This window comes from Schistocerca serialis, chromosome 10 (genome assembly GCF_023864345.2).
Source record: "Schistocerca serialis cubense isolate TAMUIC-IGC-003099 chromosome 10, iqSchSeri2.2, whole genome shotgun sequence".
In the NCBI taxonomy this organism is placed as follows: Eukaryota; Metazoa; Arthropoda; class Insecta; order Orthoptera; family Acrididae; genus Schistocerca; species Schistocerca serialis.
In genome coordinates, this window is record NC_064647.1 from 74,602,990 (window position 1) to 74,625,422 (window position 22,433).

The window sequence follows — 22,433 nt, forward strand, 5'->3', positions numbered from 1 at the left end:
TGTCGTCTAGACATAGTAGTAGGTTGTCACCGTAGAACTTTGTAACCAACAGGCACGTACTAGTGTATAAAGCCAGCTTGATACCAGCCCTGAGAACAGCAACGTCAGTAGACTCACAAGGGTTAAAAAGATTGCAAAAATGCCAAAAACTGTTGACCCTGCAGTCCCTACTCCGGGGAGCCCGAGGGGCAGGGCTGAATGACTTATAATAATAATGTTGCAAGGCTTATTTGGCAAAGCAGTTACGTTATCTTTCAGCTCAACAGTGTTGATACCAAACTGCATTAACATCCCCGCCTTAGGAGCAGTAGTGGGGACCTAACTAAACCATGATTGTCAGGCACCTGCAAGAGACCTACGGGATTGGCTGGATGGCTTTAAGTGGGGAGAAACAGTGCCCCCACGTGACTCTTTAAAACCCCTAGATTTCGCATTTTGGCAGAGTTCTCAGTCAGATGATCTGGGCGCTGAATCCACATCCATCGACTCAAGCCTCGGTTCAGCTCTGCATAAGTCTGCTCTCTCTCACTTGGAGTGCCTCAGTGATCAGTGTCACATTCATTATGTATTGTTTTGCAATTAAGTTGTTGCCTTAAGATACTGTTAGTGTTTGGTACTTTGGTTAGCATCCACTCCTGGGACTTCTGCACTGGCTTCTGTTGTAACAATGTTACTCATGCTTTTTCTAACCCTAGAGCTAGCCTCCAGTGTATTAGCTAGTCCCGTCTGGAATAAACAACTATTTAAAAACCCTGTTTGTCCGAGAGTCTCCACGAGTTCCCTACCGAGTCTCACTATCTGCATTTCTAGTAAATGCCTGTACTAGTGTTGGCTCAGATAGAAGAAAACAATCAAATGCCTTCACTGTGAATTGTACTTCTGCTCTGTACCGCTCCAGAGTGTAGACTGACCAGCAACCCCTTTTTCCCTCTCCCACCTATGTCAGGACACGACACTATATCATGTGTCCTATGCTCTGAATATCCGCTGTCATTGGCTGGCGAGATCACGTGACATGAGCTATGACTGGCTTACAAAAGCGCATCGCAGTCTCCAGAAAGTAACATGCGGTGTTTGGTGGAAATCGAATTTATACTTTCATAATATGAAAATATGCAGCGTACAAGTTGCTGCACATCAAAGATCTTTCCAAAACGTGTTTTTTTTCCTGTGTTTCTTTTTCTAAAGTGCCAGGAAATTCTATGCCCGTGCATAAAACCATAACCATTCAAAGGATTGACAAGTTTTACGGTTCTGAGGGAATATATACTGTCATTTAACATGGAAAAAGTGTGTTTACACCTGGAAAAAAGCAAATTTTAAATCGGGAAATCCGAGAATTTTTTTTTCCTTGTCCACGTATACACCCTGCATTATGATATTATGGAAAGGGTAGATTTGTACTACACACTCACTCACTCATTCACGTAAATGTAACTGTCACACACGACAACTGTCTCTGGCTGTGAAGACAGAGGTTATATGTGAGACAGTTGCATGCCAAACGCTTACTTGTTTAGCAGTCTTTTTGTTGTGCCTGTCTGCAATGGAACATTCGGGAGTATTGGGCATGGGGCTGCAAACTAATGCAGCACTTACTTCCTTTTTTGTGTTGCAGTGCCTCTCCTCCAACCATCCTTCCTTATCTTCCTTATGTTCTCATGATGGCAGCCTTTTATGTTGACCTAGCTATCCCCTAGGTTTTCCTTTCTTGACATATTCATTCATTTACCTTACATCACCTTTCAGTTGGAGTAATTTTTGTGTTTGATCTAAATTCTCAATTTTTTTTTCTGTAGTGTGGCCTGACAGGGGAAGAATACCTTAAATTGCTCCTACTGAATGCAATGTTACAGATCATGTGTGCACTAAAACTGTGTAGTCTCATATATGCACATAAAAGCCAGTGTGGTAGCCAGTCCTATGTGGGGGTCATTATCTGCCTTATTGGTAGAGCCTCCTGACAACTCAAGGATCACATTGCTGATGCACAAGCTACTAACTCCTCAGGCATGTGAAGGAGTCTACTTCGGGCATTTGACTCCCGGCAATGACTGTCATGCCAGATGAATTGGTTGCAGCTGGCTGGTTTCTGTGGTGGGAATCCTGGATTGGAATGGGTGACATCAAGGGGATGTTTTGCATATGAAACATATCAAGTTAAACTTAAACAATGGATGCTCTAATCTGTCAGGTCATCAGACGGGTCTAGAAATTTCAATAAAGATGGTGCTAATCTTCCTCCTTTCCCAAACTTGCTATACTGTGGGAAGAGGGACAGGCCAGACGATTGGGAGCAAAACATTTCATCTGATACCTGCTATCTTTTCAAACAGATGGAGGACGAAACCATTATTTTTTGAGGGGCACATTGGAGATAAATTTAGAGAAGTTCAGTCACTGTGGAAAAATGCACAGTGGATCGTTACTGAATAAAGCCGCCTCTGCTGCACACACTACTGGTCTCCAGACATGTGAATGACTGAGTGACGTATCAGTGACCATTGCACCACAGAAAATTTTTAATATAGTCCAAGAAGTCTCCTTCCACAGATACCTAACACTCCTGGCAGATGAAGCACTATGGGCTCATTTCAAACAGTGCGGCACGCATACAAAAAGCCCTGAGTATAATCTGACAGATACAGGCACTTTCATTTTAGCCTTTGAAGAAAAATTTTTCCTGGGGAAAATTAGTAATGGCACATAGGTACAATGTGAAACGTCACATCCCGCCACCGATGGTTTCTGATGCATATGTTTCAGTCTTACGTCGTCCCACCACAAGGTGGACACGAAGTGTGGAAGCTGCATATGATCACTCCACACAGGTAGTTATTGTGGACAAACGTGCTCTGTGTGTCAATTGTTGGGAACATTTGCCCCAATGTTCACCAGTTTGTAGCCCACTTTTTAAGAAAGAAAACAGGATATAAGAATATAACTGTGTGAGACACACACACACACACACACACACACACACACACACACACACATCCTATTAACATGCTGACCAATTATGTGGAAGTCGCAGACATCCACCACCATAGAGTGTCATATTATTTAGGTAGCAGCGAGTACAGCAGCGGTCTAGCTCACTTCCCTGGGACACTCCTGACTATAGCCTTGAATCTGATGAACACTCGCTGTCCAGAGTAATATGCTGGGTGCTGTTACTAAACAAGCATTTGAGACACTCACATCTGAGAACCTATCAATGTGATCATACCTTCATTGAGTTTGTTGTGGGGCATTGTTTCAAGTGGGTGTCACAGTCTGTAATCTGCTGCAAACTTACGCTTTGCTTTCCTAGCTTGTTTGTAATCTGATTAATTCATTTCTTCCTTTATCTTTCTCTTACCCAAGAATTCATTCCCAAACTGCACTCTAGCTGTTGTGTTTATTGAGATGTCAGCACCAATTCTGACTGGCTTTCAATATATATCTTTTAAGATGTTGTTTTCATTTTGTTCCTCGTCATCCTCGGAATTGTTGTTCTTATGAAATTTAAGTCTACCGCTTACAGTCAGTAAATATTTATGTTGCTTTGGATGCATGTTTCGAAACTGGTTGTGGTAACTGATACATGGAAGTTGTGGTTCAAATCATTAGTATCAGATTAGATCAAGAATTGGCAGCCTATGCTTGTGAATTCTGCTATCAGAAAAGTCACTTATAATTGTTATAAGAGGGTTGGAACTTACGTAGTGGCATCTATTTATTCACAACTGATACAAAAGAGTTACATGTTTGCACCTGTTACTGTCTTTCGAAGTAGTCGCCAGTGTTGTGGAGAACCCGTTGCCAGCGATGTGGAAGGGGCAGTGTACCATTAGCAGAACCTGTTCTGTTGATGGTGCGAATGGAGTGGTCTAAAGTTATGGTGATTCTCGTGTGCGACTGTGATGGTGTTATGCTAACGCATTATGTTCCTCCACAGCAGGCCGTCAGTGCACAGCTTTACTGTTCGTGTTTGGAGCATCACCTGCAACCAGCTTTGCGAAAGAAGCGGCGATGCTTTCTGTGCGACCCACCCATCATTTTGTATGAGAATGTGCGGGCCCATACTGTTCAAGCTGTGGCTGCTCTGTTCAGTCGATGGGACTGAGAAGTACTGTACCATCCACCACATTCCCCAGACTTAAGTCCTCGTGACTTTGATTTGATTCCGAAGATGAAGGAACCACTTTGTGGCATTTGCCTCAGAACTGTTCAGGAGATTCGACAGGCAGTAGACCACTCCATTCACACCATCAACAGAACAGGCTCTACTAACGGTATACTACGCCTTCCCCATCACTGGCAACGGGCTCTGCACAATGCTGGTGACTACTTTGAAGAACAGTAACAGGTGCAAACATGTAACTCTTTTGTATCAGTTTTGAATAAATAGTTGCCAGCATTTAAGTTCCAACCCTCGTACTATATCCTCACTGGGAAGGTTAAATATTTTCAGAAAAAACTTAATCCTTTATTATTGCCCTTAGCAGGCAAAAGAAAACAGATGATATCTTCTGAAATTAATATTAGTTTTGTGAAAGATTCAGGTGAAAGAAAACAATTTGGAAAAGTTACTTAACACATACATTATTTTATTCTCTGTTTTTTCTCTGCTCTTATTTCTTGTATTTAAAAAAGAAATGAATTATGTAGATGCACCTGCAATTTTTGTTGTGAATGAAGCCATATAGACTGCTTAATATGTTTGTTTGTTTATGGCAATTTGAATGCTACTATTATTAGTTCGATCTTTTAAAAGAACAGAAGAATGAGATATGTTAACTAAATGTTACCGGGTGACAAAAACTAAAAATTATTCCAAAAATAATACCTTTATATATATATGTTCTCTTGCTGCTGCTGCTGCTTCTGCTTGGTGAGCAGATTTCTTAATCTATCCATTTGCCCCCTCCCCACCTCCAATCATATACACGCACATTGACACAAACTTTAAAATCATAAAAAGTGATTTAAGTGAATACATTTTCACAATCATAAAATTAACATTTAGGATGGCAGAATTAGTAAATGTGGAGTGTACAAAATTGTAACAAGAAAGGAAACCATGTGTGTACAACTTGAAAAACAAACGCAACATATTTACTACTGGTGCCATCTTTCGGCTTTATCACTTACATTTCTATTTAGACGTTTGAGCTGAGTTTGGCAGTTGATAGCACTCTAGGGCATAGGTTTCATCACAATCGACACTGAACTTTGTTTACAAGCTTTAGGTTGTGGTGAATGAATCTTCAGTTCTTTACTTTCATAGCTTTTGTTGTCTGGCATGGTATAATTAACACTGCTCATTCTTATGTTTCTCTAGTCTTAAATACAGATCTGATGGTGGCATGAGTAAAATAAATAAATAAATAAACATATCAAATGATCTAGGTGGTTTTATTTGTAAAAATTTTATGGACTTCTATGGTACTTTTTATTTTATTTCAGAGTAAAGAACACATTTCAGATTCTGTCGCTGGATTGCAGAAATTGACTCATATGTGGATGGTGCTCAGACTTTAGCCCTGAAATATTTCATCACCATTGATGTTCTCTGTTTGACAGGTTGTTGCTGTGGGACTGTGACAGCCGCAGCTACAGCTACTACGTGGAGGTGTCGGTGAACACTTGGGACTGGGAGGTGGTTGCCGACAAGACGAGAGAGGCATGCAGGTCCTGGCAAACCCTTACCTTCAAGCCCCGGCCCGTCGTCTTCATCCGCATTGTTGGGACACACAACACTGCTAATGAGGTCAGTCACTATGGAAAGCTGCTTGGTGACTGTGGAGATGGGTTAATGTCAGGACGGACGCGCACGTGCGCCTCCCCCCCCCCCCCCCTCCCCCCCCCCCCCCCCCCCCCACACACACACACACTCTTCTTTTTTATATAAAATATAGCTGTGTTCACCCGAATAACACATTTTTAGCTTGTACAAAATTTGAGGCATCCCTGGGTCTTACATTTAAAGGGAAGCTTACACGTCTTGTACATTTGAAATACTATCACGAAAAATTCCAGAAATCACTTCACTCAATACGGTCCTACTTTTACATTCCCAGAATTACATTTTTCACGATGTTTTTATCAGTCCCTTGAAATTCTCTGTGTTCAGGACATTTATTCCAACTTGCTTTTGCATTGTCATGATTACAAATTTCCTGCTATTAACGGCTGATGAAACTTTAATGAGGAGAAACAGATACTCTGTTCTCCCTATTTATGACTCGGTGGAAGTCATTAAAGTTGGAGGAATTCGTGCTGTTAGTGCTTTGTCTCTTAACACTGCAAACCTAACAATAACTATACCAGACGTAGTGCTGTTTATAGTTTATCGAAGTGTCGGGTAGAGCTAAAACTTTAGTATTAGACTGAAAAGATGGAAAGTTTGCAGCGATAAGCTCTCTAGGGTAATATACAAAGGTAATATACAAACTATGTTCGAACTGTCGCAGATATAGAGCCTCTTGTGAAAAAAGTGTGAACTCTGTGGGAACTGTTGGCATATTATTTTGTGGAAAAAAAGGTGGGGTGATGGTAGCGATTTTCAAAGCATTTGTAAAGTTCTGAACTAATAGGAAAGCCTTAACAATTTAATACGATAATATTTGTTACATACTTTTGGCACTTACCTTGGAATATGTTCTGATTTCTGAGGTGTTGGTTAGGATGGTACCCAACAGCAAAGGTAAAATTTTACTGCACCATTTCTGCACTAAAGTCCAGGTTTTGTAACCTGCTTCAGATTTCTGCTAGCTGTCTGATGCAGACACCAAAACTTTTAAATATATTTCTCAACTAGGGGGGAAAAAAAGCCATAAGAAATTGAAACAAACTGTATAATTATGGGTTTTTAGTTAAAAAAGCATGAATGACCAGTATGCTTGTGGAATGAAAAACCAATATATTTTCTTAAAAATTTCCCTCAATTTTGCATTTTTCTCAAATTTGCTCTGTGAAAAGTGTAAAAGAGGGATTCCACTGTATTAAAAAGTATAAATGTTAAAACTTCTATCGAGGGGACTGCACATACTTATCATCAGTTTCATCCACATTTATGGTGTGTGCAGGGCATGGTTAGAAACGAAAGTGACGGAAGTGAGAGCTCCGTAAGGCCAAGCAATTAAAATAGCAGTTTTGGTGGGGGTCAAGCAAGGCCTGAGTGACTTGTGTTAGCGTGTTTTCCAGTCAGCGGTTGGTGCAGCGGAAAAAAGTGCGAAATGACACTCTGAGGGTTGTGGGGTTGAATCCTTGTGCAGAATATATTTTCTTTTTTTAATTTTTACGTTATTTACACTGCAAATAAACCTAAACAATCCTCAATATATTTTCATAAAAGGTACAAAATAGATTGAAAATATAGCCGTAATTCAAGGATCAAATTTCTTCTGTTAATTTCTCCCTAGGGGGCCCACAGTCCTTGTGTGGGTATGTGTGTGGTGTGCACGGGGCCCTGAGCTATTGCAGTCTCCTTTCCTTTCCGGGCTGCATTACCATCCCTGTTCCTCTCCCTACCTATCCTTACTCCTTTGTCCCTGTCCCTCCTTTTTCTTCTTAGTGGACTTCTTTATGTCGGCCTGGCTATCCTCCTGGCTTCGTTTTGGTCTGTACCATTGTTTAGTTTGCTCTTTCCATCTCCTTTTCGGAATTTTTGGTCCCCTTGGGATTTGACCTCCATTTCCAAGGTTTTCTGTTCAGTGTGAGCCATTTGGGGATGAACTCCATACCTAGCTTCCACGGTGCAGGTTCCTGTCCCCCTCCCATCCCCTTTCCCTTTGCACCCTGGCTCCCCCCCTGCTAGGTCACCAGCACAGTAGCCAGTTTGTGTGGTGGTGCTGTTAAGTACCCACTTGGCTGAGCCCCCTGAAACCACAGGGATCACACTGCTAGTACCTGAGCTGTTAACGCCTCGTGTATACCCAGTAGTCGATGCTCATCACTTTGGGGTGCCAGAACTACTGGCAATGGCCGCTGTGCCAGATGGCCTTTGCTGTGGCTGGTTGGCGCCCACGGGGCGAGCCCCTGGCCGGAGTGGGTGATACTAGGGCGGGCGCCTTGAGCATGAAGCGACAAAAGCTTCACCATCGTGGCCATTCTGTGGCCATCTCATAAGTGGTAGCAGGCGTGACACTCCTTCCGTTCCTTCGGCCCTCCCCTCCCAGGCCACCCCCTGGGAGGAGGATCAAGCTCGCCGGCTTGGGTTGAAACCTTTCCCTCGGTACCTGGTTTGTACCAGGACGGATGGCGGAAGTTTTGCCACGACAAAGCCTTTGTTTTTCGTGGAGACAATTGAAGATAAGTATGGCAAAGTGGGATCGACGAGTAAAATGCGGTCCAGTACTTTGCTCATAAAGACATCTTCTGCTGCCCAATCTGACTCTCTGCGCGCTTGTGACCGTTTCGGTGACGTCCCAGTCTCTGTCATGCCCCACCAATCTTTGAACTTGGTGCAGGGCATTCATTTCCACTGACATCTTCTTCTCCAAACTGACAAGGAGCTCCGTGCTAACCTCGAGTGGCAAGGGGTTCGTTTTATCCACCGTGTGCTTTGCGGCCCTCCGAACAATTGCACCACTACGGGCACATTTATCCTGGCCTTCGAGGGGGATGTCCTCCCAGAGAAGGTCAAGGTAATGGTGTATCGGTGTGATTTGGACACACACCGATACACACGATTTGGACACACGTCTTCTGCTGCACCACTGATCCTCTCTGCGGTGACTGTGGACGCCCCCTCTGTGAGGGGAGTGCCTGTGCTCCCCCTCTAGTGTGTGTAAATTGTCTTGGACAGCATTCTCCACGCTCGCCTGTATGCCCGGTGTTTGTGAAAGAAAGGAGGATTCAAGAGTACAAAACCTTAGATCGGCTCACCTACACTGAGGCTCATCAAAAGTATGACCAGCTCCAGCCCATGTCTATGTCTTCTACTTTTGCTTCCGTTACGTCCGTTCCCACTTCTATCGCCTCCTCTTCCCAGCCCCACCCCATTCACCCCATGCTTTCAGCCTCCTCCTCCCTCTCCCATTCCCCCTCCCTGTCAGTACCCATACCCGCCCTTTTGGGTGCAGTAGCCTCGTAATATAAAGCCAACAGAACTCGTCAGAACGTGACCTACAGGCCTGCAAGTACTGATAAGATGCTGTGTTGACTTAGCTGCTGCTGGAGCTCGCAGGATCGCGCTATAGTTTTAACTTAGCGCGATCTGCTGGAAAGGGTCTGCTTCCGGCCGCCATTGCTGTTTTTCTGCGTGCTACTTCCTGCCACGCCCAGCGAACTTCCTGCCGCGCCTTGGCTACTGCTAATTATCTGCAGGATGTGTGACGTATGGTGCAGCTCTTATCAGTACTTGCAGGCCTGTATGTCACGTTCTGACGAGTTCTGTTGGCTTTATATTACGAGGCTACTGCATTTAATTTAACATGAGGCAACTGCATTTAATTTAACATGAGGCAACTGCATGTTTTACACAGCCATGCATCGTTGTTTTTGGTTTTGTTGATTATATTGATTGATTGTTTATGCAGCAGTTCCGACTGCTGGGGAGGTGGGTGGGTTGTTTAATATTAATTTATAATTTCTACACATTGATCTTGCCAAAAGCCGAGAAGCGATTCTTCTTAGTGTTGTAGCCCACTGGTGCACTCTGGGATGCTCTCTGGGTTACTGGGTTTAATATTAATTTATAATTTGTACACATTGATCTTGCCAAAAGCCGAGAAGCGATTCTTCTTAGTGTGATTATTCTGGGATCAAATATATTCTTTATTGTTTAATCTTTATTTATTGACCAGTATGTAGTTGTGAAGCATCCTTATCTATCTCTCCCACCAGAGAAGTGCTCACCTACTTTGGTGGCCGCTGGTACTGGAGCTTCCTCCCCGGACTCCTTTTCCTGGCACCCCTATGAAAGGATATCTACTGCTCCACATCGGCAGCATGATCCGTGGCCAGTGGACGTCAAGATTGCCTGGTGTAATTCTGTGCCCACTCTCACTGAAGTCTGCCCTTCTCTTCCTTCCCAAGAGAAGAAGCAGAAACACAGGGTCAAGGGAAAGGCCCGTCTGGTACCCCCTGAGGTGCAGCCTCCCCATCCTCCAGTCAGTGAACCAACAGAGTCTGACCCCACCTGTATGGATATTACCCCATCCTTTTCGGCGACAAATGGCGACTCAGTGTTGTGACTGACTCCAGCCCTTTCACTTCCCATTTGGACTTCGGCTTGAGAATTCTCCAGTGGAATTGTAATGGATATTTCCATCACCTTCCAGAGTTGCGGCCCCTTCTTTCCTTCTACTCTGCCGTTTATATTGTGCTCCAGGAGACCCATTTTGTCAATTCTTACTCACCCGCCCTTCGTGGGTTCCACGCTTTGTCGGAACCGAATTGGCCTCTTGCGGGCTTCTGGTGGTGTTTGCACCTTGGCCCGCAAGGACATTGTTAGTAAATGGGTTCCCTTCCATACCAGTCTGGAAGCCATTGCTGTCAGGGTCCATCTGGCCACTCCAGTCACAATCTGTATCCTCTGCCTCCCACCTGACAGGCTGCCCACATCCCACCCATGCCCTCACCACCCTTCAATAACTCCTTTCTCCCTTCCTGCTATTAGGGGAGCAACGCCCACAACCCTCTTTGGGTAGTCATACGACTGCTGCCCTGGGCAGGACATTTGAAGCTGTTCTGGCAGGGCTTGACCTCTGTTTACTAAACACAGGTGCTCCCACACACTTTAGCGTGGTGCACAGCACTTTCTATACCATTGACCTCTCCATCTGCAGTCCCGGCCTTCTTCCCTCCATTCAGTGGGGAGTCCACGATGATTTACATAACAGAGACCATTCCCCAATTGTTTTGACCTTCCTTCAGTGTATCTCACTCCATCACCCTCCCAGGTGGGCCATATCTAAGGCTGATTGGGGTGCCTTCTCCTCTGCTCCCATCCCCCCTGTATTGCCACAGGACAGTGTTGATGAATCTACTCAGACTTTAACTGCTGCCATCCTTTCAGCAGCTGTTTCAGCAATACCTTCTTCCTGAGTTTCCCCACACCCGAAGATGGTCCCTTTGATGGACTCCGGAAATTGCTGCAGCCATAAAAGACCGCTGCTGTGCTCTTCAACACTTCAAGCGGCACCCTTCTACTGATCCGTGCCCGGATCCGCTACCTAATCAAATTTCAGAAACTGATTTGCTGGGAACGATATGTAGCTGCCATAGGACCACACATCCCGTCTTCCAAGTCTGGGCGAAACTCAGGCGAATTTTTGGCCACCGTCGTCCCACTGGGGTTGCAGGAATTTCTGTGCAAGGTGTTGTCCTTACCAATCCGGACTTTGTAGCAGAAAATTTCGCTCAACACTTTGCTCAAGCTTCGGCATCAGCTCAGTATCCGCCCAAGTTCCTTTTCGTGAAAGAGCGCTCGGAACGACTGCCTTTGTCTTTCGTTTATCACTGCTTGGTGCCATATGAGGCTCCATTCAGCGAGTGGGAATTTGCCAGCACCCTCGCCCTTTGTCCTGACACAGCTCCTGGACCAGATCGGATACATAACCAAATGCTCCAACACTTATCGATGGCTGGCGACCATCATGTACTGATCCTCTTCAACTGTCTGTGGAGTGAGGGAGTCTTTCCTACCCAGTGGCAGGAAAGCATTGTTGTTCCGGTGTTGAAGCCAGTTGGATAGCTACCTTAGCTAGCCTTACGAACACCCTCTGCAAGCTCCTTGAATGCATGGTGAGTCGGCGGCTGTTTTTGATTCTTGAATCCCGCGACCTTTTGTCATCGACTCAAAGTGAGTTTCGCTGTGGCCGCTCTACGGTGGATAACTTGGTGCACTCGGAGTATGCTATCTGGTTGGTTTTTGCCCATCGGCAACACCTCCTTGCAGTCTTCTTTGATCTGCATAAAGCCTATGACACCACCTGGTGCCACCACGTCCTCACCACTCTTCACGAATGGGGCCTTCGTGGGGCTCTGCCCATTTTTATCCGTAACTTCCTTTTGTCGCTCTTTTTGGGTCCAAGTTGGCTGCTCCTACAGCACTCTCCATCGGCAAGAAAATGGGGGGTTCTGTGCTGAGCGTTCCTCTCTTTCTCATAACCATTAATGGCCTGGTAACAGCTGTTGGGCTGACAGTGTCACCTCTTTGTATGCTGACGATTTTTGTATCTACTTCGCTTCCTCCATAATGTGTGCTGCCAAACGCTGTCTACAGGGGCAATCTACCGGGCGCACTCATGGGCGTTCTCCCATGTCTTTCAGTTTTTGGTGGCCAAGACGTGTGTCGTGCATTTCTGCTGTTGCCGTGCAGTCCTTCCCCATCCGGAACTGTTCTTCAATGGTCAGCCCCTCGAGGTAGTGGACACCCATCGCTTCTTGAATCTGATCTTCGATGACCGGCTGACATGGCTCCCTGGTCTTCGCCAGCTGAAGAGGATGTGCTGTCCCATCTCAATGTTCTTAGGTATCTGTGCAATGCCGCTTGGGGTGCAGACCACTCTGTTCTCCTGCGATTGTATCAAGTGTTGGTCCAGTCTCATTTAGACTAAGGAAGTCCTGTCTACGGTTCTGCATTAACTTCGACGCTGCAGATCCTAGACCTCATCCACCACCGTGGGGTCCGACTTGCGGCTGGTGCCTTCCGGACTAGCCCCGTACTTAGCCTTCTCGCAGAGGCAGGGACTCCACCACTGCGAGTTTTGCGCCAACAGCAGCTGATATCTTATGCGCTCTGCATTCACTGCACCCCAAAGCACCCCAATTATGGTCTCCTTTATCCAGACACGGAGATCACCCTGCCGCAGCGGCGACCACGATGTGGGCTTACTATGGCTGTCCGCATTCAGTCGCTCTTTTCTGAACTTTCACACACATACCCCTCCTTGGTGCGTCTCTCGGCCACAGATCTGTCTTGATCTCTCAATCGATTCAAAGGATTTTGTCCCTCCGATGGATCTTCACCACCAGTTCTACTGTCTCCTCAGTTCATTCCAGGGTTCAGAAGGGATTTATACTGATGGCTCCATGGTTGCTGGCCACACTGGTTTTGCTTACACCTAAGGCGTGACGCACAGAACTTCGTTCCTTGCCAGATGGCTGTAGTATGGTTACTGCAGAATTGGTAGCCATCTTGCGCGCTCTGGACTGTATCCGCCCGTGCTCGGGACTATACTTCACTATCTGTAGTGACTCATTGAGCGGTTTGCACGCTATTGGCCAGTGCTTCCTTTGCCACCCATTGGTCATCGGTATCCAGGACTCCCTTTCTCTCCTTGCTCAACATGGATGCTCGGTGGTTTTCATTTGGACCACATGCCATGTTGGGATTCCTGGCAATGAACTTGCCGATCGACTGGCTAAGTTAGCTACTACCGGGCCGTCTCTTGCTATTGGCATTCTGGAAATAGACCTTCGCTGGGCATTACATCATCGGGTTTTCGCCTTTGGTATGCAAAATGGCACACTCTTTCTTCACCGAACGAGCTCAGGGTGATTGATGATTCTACAACTCCATGGCAGTCCTCCTCCTGGGCCTCTTGTAAGGCATCTTGTTGTCCTCTGCCGGCTCCGCGTTGGCCGTATTTGGCTGACTCACGGTTATCTCCTCCGTCGTGAGGATCCCCCTCTCTCCGTTGTGGATCGATGTTGACTATGGCTCAAATCTTATTGGACTACCCCAGCTTAACCACCCTGCAACGGACTTTCAGCTTTCCAGACTCGCTACTGATGGTGTTGGCTGACAGTCCCTCTATGGCGGATCTTGTTTTACGTAGTATTCGTGATTGGGGGTTTTTATCGCTTTATTTAATGGAGGGACCTTCCATCTTATTGGTGAGTGGGGGGTATGGCAGGCCCTCTTGCTCACTCCTTTGCCCCAACTGGAGTGACTTCAACTGGGCTTGGTGGTTCACCCCGGCCCTCTGCCTTCCCACTCCTTTCCTTATGGGGTCTGTTACGTCTTGAGCATCTCTCGTCTCCTGTGCTTCTTCCTTCACACTCCTGCCATTAGTCACTTTCTTTCCCTCACCTCTTCCATCCTTTTCCTTCCTTCCCTGTCAATAGTTTTATCATTTTATGGATATTGTAGTTCCCTCTTTTAATGTGGGATTTTATCAGTTTTAGTTAATCTAAGGTCGGAGGGACTGATAACTGCATAGTTTGGTCCCTTCTCCAACCAACCAACCAATCAATCAATCTTCTGTTAATTTACTCATGGGGGAAGACAGACAAATTCACAACTATAGAGCAAGATTTCTCAAGATGGTGAAAGATTGTCATTGTGCATTGTCAAAGTGTTTTTTCCCAAATGCACTCTGCAACTGCAACCTTGCGATGTCTATATTTTTTGCCTGGTTAAGAACTTAACTGAAAATCCTCCAAACTGCTGTTCTCTCATTCAGAGAGAAAAAGGAATCTTATTCCATGTAGACTGCATGAAAATACATTCTGCTGTAAAGCACCAGCTATCTTCGCCAATATTTGGTAAAATGATGCGTTATGCATGGTTTGCTGCCAAAGTGTGCAATGATAGATGAACTTTATTGGCTGTAAACCAAGCTTGTTTTTCTGCACTTTAGAAATTCTAAACCAACCATGTAATTGTAAAAATGTAACATTTATAATGTGTGCAAGATGCCAGGATAATTACGGCTTCCTGCCAGTTCACCGTGAATGTCATCTCCAGCATGTGTGTATCATCAACTGCAAAATAATAAAAGTACCTAACTTTATATATAAAGTTCTCAAAAACATTTAATTTTATATACAAAGTCCTCATGTGTGCCGTAAAATTCCTTTCTGAAAATTTATTTGCAATCCCAGATTTTCCATCACCTTTTCTTTTCGTGCCTCTTATAAAAGTATTAATAAGTAAAATATATTGAGCATTATTTGGATTTATTAGCAATGTGTGTAACAAAAATTGAAGATAAAAATAAAAGGAAAACAGGAAGTTTCTCCAAAGGGACTCGACCCCATGATTCTTGGGTTATTATTGTTCTGCACTCCTTCTGCTGAGTCGACCGCTGCCTGGAAACTAAGCTAGTATAAATGGCTCATGCCTTGCCCGAACAGTGCCAAAAATGCTAAACAGTTTGCCAGTGGGAATTCCCAGTTCTGTCATTTTCATTGATGCCCAAGCATATACCAATAAATTGGTCAGTGTTAATGAGTGAGTGCAGTCTCCTTGTTACACACTTCGATCATTTCCACATCAACTCTCTCTGCAGTGTGTGTGTGGATCAGTGTGAGCTTCAGCCTGAAGATATTGAATACAGTTGACAGTGATGATATTTGCTTGTACATTAGGTGTTTAGGGCAAGCCCCATACACAGCCTTTTGCCAAGGATTGTGATCTTCCAAGATCCATTTGGGAGGAACTCCATGTGATGCAACACGTAGATGTGCTCTCCCGTCATAAACATTTGAATGGGTTGCCTATCTGCTGTCAGATCAGATATACAAAACTGGTCTGAAATGTCCTTGGCTTCATAGTGAAAATGAATTTTCATGTTTTCAGAAATCTTATTTGCCTTAACATTAATACACCTCATCCTATGATATTCCAGTGACATTCAATCCCTGTAGTGTTCCCCCGGAAGTGCAGCAAAATATTCACCTACAGTTGCAATCACTTTTCAGTTGGGCAAAGTATGCTGACTGCCAAGGCAGACATTGACTTTTGGGAAGAGGTGAAAGTCTGAGGGAACTAAATCTGGGCAACTGGGCTGAAGTTCTAACACTTTGTAGTACAAGTCTGTCAATTTTTCCCAATGTTCAGACACTTTTGTGGGTAAGTGCGTTGTCCAGATGACAGTTCATTTCTTTCTTTTTCAAATCTTGTCTCAAATTTTAGCATCCAGATCTTTTAGAAGATTAAAACAATTTTCCTCAGTTATTATGTGATTCTTCAGTTTCTCCCGGCATATTTCTTGCTCGAACAGTCCACGGGTTTACTGCCAGAAATATTGTGCCCGTCAGACACTGTGGACCAGCGGTACACTCGTTGACTGTTCCTCAGTTCCTTTCACATCCCAAAACTCTGATGCTGTGCTGGCGAATGATATTATCTTCGCATTCTTTGGTGGTGAAGAACTGGCTTCCGTCCACTGTATAGATTGTTATTGTGGTTCTCCAACGAATTGGACACGAACACTCTTTTCCAGGTATTCCACTGTGTGCACCTGGAATGCCCTGCGCAGATTTCTGAAGACTCGCCTCCTCCCTCCACTGGCAACAGCTTGGGCCACAGCCCACCATCCGCACCGAAGGTCCTGCCCACTCCACCGACTCCTGCTAGTGGCAGCACCAGTGGTGGCAACAGCAGTAAACTCCAGGCGCAGAGGCAGCAGGATGACGACGACGATCGGCAAGAGGAGCAGCGGCAGCAGCAGTGGGAGGACCGTGAGCAGCAGCAGCGCCAGCAGCAGCAACAGCAGCAGGAACTGGAAAAGGACCTGCAGCGCCTGCACGACAACCCCAGCCACCAGTGTCAGCAGAGAGGTTCGCGTGAGGAGCACGTTCGTCGCCGTCTCTGCTACCTGGCAGTGGGACCCGGTCCTTCTGCTGCACCTGCCTCGGAGAGCTTCCCTGCTGCCAGTCCGCCCCCACCCCCCTCGCTGTCACCAGCCGCGTCGTCCTCTCTGCCAGATGTTGCTGATGGCACGAGGGCTGAAGGGGAAGGAGAGGAAGTTGAAGAGGCGCGGCTGTCCCTAGAAGGTGGTGGATCGCCGTGATCTCCCCCTCCACCTTCCTGCTGCAGCTACTGTGGTGCCCTTGTGTTCCTGTGGGCGCCCTCGTAGCCCACCGGCGGGGAGTTCATCCGAGTCATTATCCTGCGTGTTTGTGATGTCACATCACCTAACTGCTGCACAAATAGTGTTTTGCCTGAGTTATGTTTGTGTCATGCTGTTGTGTGTACTTTCTGTTGCCTTTTGATAATTGTTTTCATTCCACAATCCTTTTTTTGCTCTGCTACTTGGAAAAGATTGTTGACATGTTAAAGATGTTATTTTGCAAGTACACCTTACTGAACATATATTTCACATTGTACTTAATCATCCAAGCATATGCATATGGTCTCTCTCTCTCTCTCTCTCTCTCTCTCTCTCTCTCTCTCTCTCTCTCTCTAGTAAAGTTGAGGAAAGACTGCATTTTACTGGTGCCTCAGATACACCTCTTGTATTTATTACTTCCTGTAAAATTTTGAGACAGAAATGCTGTCCTGTTACGCACATTCAGGGGGTGAAAAACCAGTACTGCTAACAGGCACATGTAAAAATATGCAACACTAACCCAGTTTTCAGAACTAATAGTTGATTCCTTTGTGAGGAGAGAGCGTAGTTCAAGGAATGCTAAAAAGGAAGGGCAGATATCTCAGACTCCAAAATGACAGGGGTGCACTTGTGTTGAGGACATCTCCTGTATTTCCTGTTTTGCTTTTCATCTTCATTCTCTCTCTCCTCTTTCTCTTTTCTTTCTGTGCGCGTGCGCGCGCGCCCACACACACACACACACACACACACACACACACACACACCGAAATATATGTCACAAATCGAAACATACTGTGTTCCAATTTATCAAAAGATGTTTTAATGTTAGTGACTGGAATGTAATGAGAAACGGCACTTGCACATCCTGCAGTGCTCAATGGTTAAGACACTGAACTTTCATTCAGGGCACTAGTAGTTCAACTTCGGACTTTGAGGTTTCACTAAAGCAAATGGCTACTTCGATAAAAAGTCAGGCCTCAAGAAGACAGTTAAGTGAAGAAAATTTAAGAGGAGCAATGAGAAGAGCTTGTCAATCATAGTGTTAGGTAAACAAGTAAAAAGTAAATTACCAAAATAAAAATTAAACTGCAATAAAGAAAAAGTGGGTAGATTGATTTCATCTGGTCACAGGTGGTGATGCCTTTGTGCAATAATTACGGTACATTGAAGAGAGAGTGTGTGGGATTGTCTTAGTACTGTTCAGTAATTGTGACTGTCTTGAGAAGAAACAGAGAAAAGGCAATCATAGAAATGATTGAATCTTGTGTACCTGGGATTTATGAGCTGAGTAATGAGCAAACATGAGAAACAAAACAGAGACCAAAATCATTATTATTTTTCCTTTCTTTTTCTTCCTTCAACTCTCCATCTAAATGTGTATGGAAATTTTCTATTTCATTGTCTGCTTTGCGTTTGCTTCTATTTTATCCTTCTAAGCCAGTATCTGTGGCTGTCTTCACTGTACACACAAACAGCATCAGCAAATGGCTGCTATTGATAGAAAGTGCCCATTTCATACCCTTCTTTTGATAACAGCTATGGAGTGGATTTGATGAAGTTAAAGTATGCATATTTATTTATATTGCTAATATTTTATTCATTAACATATAAATTGCAACCCACTTTTACCAGAATAATGAAATACAGAGCTAACTTTTAAATTGTTGATAATGAAGATGATAGAAAATGTTACCTTCTCTTCAGAAAAGCTGTGTTGAGCCCTGTGACTTGACATTTCTGGCTTTTCCATGATGTTGGCCATTGATAGATCACCTTGTTTGTTGCCAGTTTTTCCTCCTGCTTTGCTGTAACTTTCCATCATTGATCTCTTGCAAAATAAATATGAACCTTAGCTATTGGTAGTTTTGTCTTGTGATATGTGGATAAAGCAGCCTCTGTGACTTTAATATTTAGTTGGGGTTTTTGTCCATTAGATGAAGATTGTGTCTACTGAGTGTGTTTGTACCATTGGAGTGGAAATTTTCCCACATTCGTGGGTTTCCATTTTGTTTAGATTTTTACATGACCGTTGGTTGTTCATATATATATATATAAATTTTGGAGAAGTTGTTGTTTATTTAGATTTTAATTGCTTGTGAATAGTTTTAACTTACTGCCATTAGGGAGTTTCATTGTTGGAAACAAGTACAAGTTTTATATTGTATACCACCCGAGCATGAAGAAGATATTTAAGCAAGTATTGGAGATTATAATTTATTAAGATACAAGGATATATAATTTTTGAGAAAATATAAATTCAGTGCTCACATATATATACATATTGAAAATAAGTAAATGTATAAATTGGTATTTAAATTTTAAAAAGACGGTAAATAAAAACTTGATAAGATATATTGAATAATTCGCATTAAAAGATAAAAAAAACATTAGATGTCACTTCTTTGTTTGTAAATTGATAGTGCTCCATAAAATATGGTGCTTTTGGCTATAATATAAAGTTACCACAATGAATAAGTTTATTAATTGACTATGTACGTAATACGAAAAAAATAAATTTTAATGTTGTTACATACAAAGATATAAGTAAAGTGCATACAGTGCTCAATATTAGCTGTGCAGATATGCTATTTGGTAGCTTTCTTGCCTGTGTATTTGTATGGTCGAACACAACATGGAAAAAAAACAGTTTTCGTGTTTGTTGCAATGTAGTGTAATGTACTGTTCATGAATAGTCTGAGAGCCTCTCTTTTAAGAGCCTCAAGGTAATTTAGTGTGGGAGTTGAAATGTTGAGATTCATTGTATAGATCTTCTTAACTTTCTTGGTTGTCCTTTATTTGCAAACAGTGTGGCAGAATTTAAGTATGAAGAACTTCCTTGTGTAACTTCACAATGAAATCATATTTATTATATTGAGAATCATTTCCTCATGTTTCCTTGTGCCTGTGGTCCGTCTGACTGTTGTGAATCGTCAGTGAATGCTTTGAGGTTTGTCTCCATCCACTCTTTCACAGTTTGTGAATACATACTTATTAATATACCTGTGAAATGACTAGGAGAATTGTCGGTAATTGATTAAAGTGTGATTCACCTAGGATATGAAATACACAGAATTAAAAGATTCTAGAAAGTTAATGTATGTTTTATGTCACTGGGTGATTTCTTCAAACTACAGGCAATCAGTACCATCCCAAAAAAACTTCCAGAGATGTTAACCTTGTTATTGAGGGAACACTTGGAAAATGGCAATGTCTTTCCTGCAGATGATGTGATACGGGTATAACTACAAATAAATTTTTTGGAATAAAATTTTTCTGTCTGTTGTAAGCCTAATACAATTACATAGAAACCACATCTTGATGTGTTAGTGAGAGCAATATTCCAGTTGTCTGGTGTTTGCTGTGGAGTTGTTTGCGAAGTTATGCACTGTACAAAAATGATTTCGTAAGTATACAACTTGAAATGGTTGTTGATTGCAATTGGATCAATTTTACTTGCAGTTAAGTCAGTGTGTTTAGTGTGTAAGTTTAATGGATTATAATTAGTGTTGAGCATGTGTAACCTCAGATACTTTCTGGCTTGTGGTGTAGTCAATCAAATGTGGTCATGTTCCTTTGAGAGGTAGTTGAGGGATTATTTGGTGATAGGCTGTGACGGTTAATGAAGGATGTTTGAAGGTACTGACTTTCGTAGAGAATAGAGGGTATATCCTTCGTTGTTTCATTTATGAGTTCTGGTGTTTATAGAGTTTTTTTTTTCTTTCTTCCTAAATATGCAGCAACTGAAGAATGGAGTAGTTTCTGGATTTTAATAATGTATACTAGCAGAATGTAATTTTGTCTGCAGGAATACTGTAACTTTAGGCTCTATGACTTTTGAAAGAAGTCAAAGTGTATATTCAGTGTCTTACTGAAAACTGCTCAGAAGCTTTTAGACAAAACAGTTTTTTACATTCAGTCAAATTTTCCATAGACAGTTCATAATGCAAAGTATCCTATGTGTTGATTTATAAAGAAAATTTGAATTGTACCTATTTACTTTTCTCTGTAAGTAGAGAATTGTAAAGTGCAGGAGATGAAAATTTGTATGTTGCGTGATGTTCAGTGAGGTATGTACATGCCTCTATGCACACGGCAGACATAACCTAGGGAGCAATTTGGCTACTTATGGTAAAAGTACAATGAACTCTTTTGGGCATTAAAAAGTGCCACAATGTTCCTGCCTCTAATTAGATCATCTTCACCTCATAATATCGATCTTAAAGTCAGCTTAGCCTTGTAGGACAGTTGTGCTATAATAATTAGACAGTCTTGGAATAAGCATTTGCAGAGTAATTGCTTTTCAAAATTGACATTATATGTTGTGTCAAATTCATTTCTGTTGTAGGTGCAGTAGGAGGTAGTATCTTAGTTCATAGCAGAATGGATCACTAGGGCTCTGCAGAATCTTCTATAATGCTCTAACACAAGATTTAACTAGATTTTTTGAAAGTTTCTCAGAACAATTTGTAGTGTACTTGGATGCATATATTAAAATGGTCATTCATGGTGAAATGTCTGGATTAGTATTGTGAAACCACCTAGCTTACCTAAATATCATGAAAATAGACTTGTTTCATGTGTGTGAAAACGTGTAATTGTGAAGTTCTACATTGTAATCCAGAAAACTGTTTTGCTAAGCACTGTGCTGAGGAAAAACTTCCAGTTAAGTATTGTGCACTATCATATAAAGATTTCTCTTTGGCACATTTTTCTTGTCTTTGTATTTTGTTCATTTCCCTTCAATACAAATAACGAAGCACCGTGGAGTGGGCAATATGCACTCGTTAATAAGATTACTTCAGTTTATCAATGGAAATCTCCATCTTGACTAACTTTTTACAAAATTAACGTGCATGGTGATATTTCTAGTCTCCTTTTTCTTGATTTCCTATGGTCACCAATAATGGTTATCTGTCCACACAAAAAAAGGTAGTTTCCAGACTATTTTGGTAGTTAACTATTGACGGATATTCCAGTTCCACTGGTGTTCCCAGTATCAAATGCTTTAATGGAAGTCCATGAAGTCATCACTGGATTTCTGGGTTTGATTAGCAAATGACCAAAAATATACTTTTGGGGTTCAGTTATTTTCCTGATCACCATATCGGAACTGAAACCAGACACTACTACATTCACAACTGTATCCAGGACTTGTACTCGTGTGATGGAACAAAAGTGTTAACACACAGTTACATGAGTCTTGTTTCAGTGAATTTCAAGTGTAATTTATTGCAAAAAGTTCATAAAATTCTTAGTTTTGCTGATTACTGTTGCTGCTTTCTTGTCTAGACTTAGAACAGAAATACAGTAGACATTTTGATGGCATTCTTTATAATCATAGAACATTCTATTGATGTAAGCCATACAATTATATAATAAAAATTTAATCAAAATAGCAGTTTGGTTAATATAATCTGCAATAACAATTTCACTTTTTTTGCAATGCGCTATTTTGGTTTCATGTAAAGGTACGTTTACACTGGGATACATGTATCGCGACATGTATGAGCGACATGTCAATTTGACATGTCGCGATACATCACCTCATACAAAAATTCACGGAACTTGTATGCGGACCCTCCAACTCATACATGTCGCGTATACATTTTGTATATCGCTTTTTGGCCATATACGCGACATGTATGAGCGACATTTGAA

At 42.8% G+C, this 22,433-nt stretch overlaps 1 protein-coding gene across 1 annotated transcript in view; it reads left to right on the forward strand.

The window, feature by feature from the left end:
• LOC126424770 (BTB/POZ domain-containing protein 9) overlaps positions 1 to 20,056 on the forward strand; it is a 141,532-nt gene extending 121,476 nt beyond the window's left edge. The window contains exons 9-10 of the mRNA XM_050087522.1: positions 5,569 to 5,755; positions 16,167 to 20,056. Coding sequence (XP_049943479.1) covers positions 5,569 to 5,755; positions 16,167 to 16,736 — 757 coding nt within the window. The 3' untranslated portion in view covers positions 16,737 to 20,056. The remainder of the gene's footprint in view (positions 1 to 5,568; positions 5,756 to 16,166) is intronic.
• The last annotated feature ends 2,377 nt before the right edge of the window (positions 20,057 to 22,433 follow it).